Source organism: Corvus brachyrhynchos, unplaced genomic scaffold (genome assembly GCF_000691975.1).
Source record: "Corvus brachyrhynchos isolate BGI_N302 unplaced genomic scaffold, ASM69197v1 scaffold466, whole genome shotgun sequence".
Taxonomy (NCBI): domain Eukaryota; kingdom Metazoa; phylum Chordata; class Aves; order Passeriformes; family Corvidae; genus Corvus; species Corvus brachyrhynchos.
Window position 1 is genome coordinate 2,393,728 of NW_008238635.1, and position 3,366 is coordinate 2,397,093.

The 3,366-nt window shown below is 56.0% G+C and overlaps 2 protein-coding genes across 2 annotated transcripts in view; one reads left to right on the plus strand and one right to left on the minus strand.

Annotated features, from left to right (window-relative positions):
• Positions 1 to 1,288, plus strand: part of KIAA1614 (KIAA1614 ortholog) — a 4,094-nt gene extending 2,806 nt beyond the window's left edge. The window contains exon 6 of the mRNA XM_017737403.1: positions 1,211 to 1,288. Within this exon, the coding sequence (XP_017592892.1) occupies positions 1,211 to 1,288 (78 nt within the window). The remainder of the gene's footprint in view (positions 1 to 1,210) is intronic.
• Positions 393 to 3,366, minus strand: part of STX6 (syntaxin 6) — a 12,522-nt gene continuing 9,548 nt past the window's right edge. Inside the window, exon 8 of the mRNA XM_017737404.1 lies at positions 393 to 2,597. Coding sequence (XP_017592893.1) covers positions 2,521 to 2,597 — 77 coding nt within the window. The 3' untranslated portion in view covers positions 393 to 2,520. The remainder of the gene's footprint in view (positions 2,598 to 3,366) is intronic.

The following is a 3,366-nucleotide window of genomic DNA, read 5'->3' on the forward strand; positions in this document are numbered from 1 at the left end:
GTGGGGTGGCGGGCGGGCCCCGGGGCAGGCAGAGGGGGGGGCTCAGCCACCTGCAGGCCTCCTTGGGGAATTTGAGGGGTTCTTTTTTCCAGCCATGGAAGGCAAAACACATGCGTGGAATGGGTCTCTCCAGCAGCGATGGCATGGCAGCAATGGCTGCCCTCTGCACGGTGGTGCCCCACATCTGGGTACAGCTGCTGCAGCAACCCCACGTCTGGGCACAGCAGCCCACAATGCTGAGGTGACCCCAGAAACTGCAGATGCTGCTTATGCCTCAAAAGCCAGGAGGGTAATGCCTGGCAAATGCTGGTGGGAGAGCTTTTCCCACTCTGTAGTGCCAGGAAACCCCGAGCTTGCCCCAGGAGCAAGAGTCGGGCAAGAAGGACCGGAGATCTGCGCTGCTGCACCTTTATTTAGTGTTAAAGGGAGGGGCACCACCAGCGACAGAAAAGCAAATGTACACAGGGGAAGGGACCAGAGACACTTGGGTGGCTTGTGGTGATGCCAGCAGCTGGGCCGCCTCCTGGACTACCAAAGGAGCGGTGCTGCATGGGCGTCGTTCCCAAAGGATGCACAACCACGCTGTAAGTAACGTGGGGATCAGAGGTGTGCAAACACCGGCTGGCAGCGAGCCCTGCTCCCTGCCCAGACCCACGCTCCTGGGGAGACGCTCCTGCACGGAGCGGTGCAGGCACTGCCACAGCCGGCCTTGGAAAGCAGACACCACCTACTCCCTGCAGCGTTAACCAGAAACGGGATGCTCTGCAAGGATAAGGAGCCACTGTGGAATCATGAGTGCAGGTGGGCGCCGAGGCACCAGGTGTGCGTTACTGAGGAGCACCCAGGCGGGCAGGGAGGCTCCGTCCAGCCCTGCCCGGCTGCGGAAGGCACAGAGCCGCCGGCTGCGCGTCCAGCGCCTGCGGGAGGGACGGGGGGAGGGCCATGCAGACCTTGGACGGAGCCACGAAGCCAGGGGGGAGGAGTGTTCAGTCCCGGAGGTAAAGCCGTCCGGTGGTGAGATTCTAAGGCGGGGGGGATGATTTTGGGGGTGATTTGCAATTTCAGCAGAAGTCTTTGCGTCAGTGCCAATTAACTTCCTCCCCCAGCCCCATCTGGGAGCCATAAGCCAGCCTGTGCTGAGTCTTTTCATGTTTGCAACTTAAAATATGGGAGCCGACTGGAGTAAGAAACCGTTTTTGCTTTCCTGAAGAGTCACCCCATATTCCACAATCGGTGTGTGCAGCACGACTCCTCCACCTGTTCCTCCCCGGTCACGCTGCCCAAGTGAGCTTTCTTTTTTCACCACATTTTTGGTATTGCCCGCCTGGCTACTCTACATTCCCTGTAAGGAATCCAACTCTGCTGAGACAACTCGAGTGACAAACAACTGGGAGGTAACAAAAGGACTGGGAAGGAATATGGAAACATGATCTAGCTTTGAATCTCCTGCCTTTTGGTTGCTGACAACAGAGGTGTCCAAAAAATAGCGGTTGGGGAAAAATTAGGACATCCTATTTACAAGTTCATATACACTTAAAATACATCACTGAGCACCGCTCCTCTGATTATGCGTGTCGTGCACCCGCAGAGAACGTAGCTCGAATGGTCATCAAAAAAATCTTTAAAGTCTTTTTTTTCCTTAAAAAAAATAAGTTATTTTAGACCTGACAAATCACTTGCCAAAGGGAAGCAGCTGTTAAACAGAAGCAGTGACTCAGTTATGCAAGGGCAAATAAAGCATCAGTCAATGAGCTTTAGAGGCCTATATAACGAGAGAGGCAATTTTAAAAGCTTTAAGACTCTCCCTCTCTGGCTCATGGCTGATTGCCAGTGCTCGGCGTGCAGCACCCCAGGTTTAAAGCTCTGGAGTGTCTGACAGGGCCTCGGTGGCCGATGGCAGGACACGAGACCCTACAGCTCTGCCTCTGCCCAGGTGTAGAGGGTAGGAAAGCTCTGCTGGGACTCACTGTGCTCTCTCGGCAGTGAACTGGTGGCACAGAGCCAGCCCACAGGAGGCAGGGAGGGGCAGGGGGAGCAGGGCCAGGGCTCCCCTCCCTTGCCGTGGCTTGGGGGGGGGTTTCACCCTTCCCAGTAATGCTTGGGGCTGGCACTGGCAACGCAGTTTGTAATGCTCAGTGAATTCAGTAATTCCTCCCCCCTGTCCCGTCCTCCCCAGGGCTCGCTGCTCTGTGTCCGCATCCCACCGGCTCCTACCTGCACCGGGTGGAAGTGCGGGGGCCAGGTCCCCCTCCAGTTCCCTGGATCCAGGCCCGGAGCCCAGGTCCAGATTGCATCGCACGGAGGAGGAGGCAGCTCCAGTCCTCCCCCCCTCTCCCCGGGGCCAGAGGAGATGCTGGCAAAGCCGAGCTGCAGTCCTCGGAGGAGGATGGCGAGAGCTGGGTGCGGGTGTTCCTGCCGGGGATCTCGGTGGGCGGACGGAAACGGGGAGAGTTTCACTTCCCCGCACTGCCGGGGCGAGGGGACGGGGAGGGGGCGTCCCAGGAAGTTCAGTTTTTGTCATCACAGAACAAAAATTAGGATGAGCACCACTAGCAAGATGATGAAGAGGACAACAATTGCACACCACTGCCGTCGATCTGGAAAGAAAAGGAAACGTCAGTCTTCCTGCTTTAGTGGAGAAGGAAGATTGGGGGAGCATTTTTCTGCATGTACTGCTAGGAACCAAATTCAAGCTTAAGCTGTAAAAAGCCTAAACAAGTTCCTGTGGGAGAAAGGCTGTGGCGCTGTATATTGCAGTGAGGAATTCTCCTCCAGGATACATTGGGGTTTGGGAACAGCTGTGGGAATTCTGAGGCTTCTTCCCAACCAAGTTCAAACAGCTTTGAAAAGCTGGCTCAAAAGCAATTGGGAGGAACAAGCAGAGAGCTGCTGTGTTTGCTGTTCATTCATGGAGTAATCTGTTTGCCAGAGGAACAAGAAGGGATCCGGTGAAAGCTGCCGTGAGGAGCTCTGCCAGGAAGAGATTGTGGCAGCTTCCCTGAGGACAGGGCCAGGAATCAGGTTTCCCTGGACATCTTTACACATCATTGGCTCAATGCTACATCACCTCTGAGAGCCGCTGTCTGCCCCTGTGAGATGATGGTGCAGCAGTGGGGACAGGGCTGCTGGCAGCCCCTCAACTCCTAGGCCCAGCAGCTACCTCAGAGCCCTCCACCCTCCCTGGCACCTGTGATGCCAGCAGAAATGCTCTTTCACAACACTCAGAAACACTCTGTGAAGACCCATGGTTTTTCCCAGAGGAAAGGACAGAGACACAGGGTTCACCCACGGCTCTGCTGCTGCTGAGCTACTGGTGACCTGAAGTGCACTGTCAGTACTCCAAGTGGTCTCTCTAGAGCTGTGCTC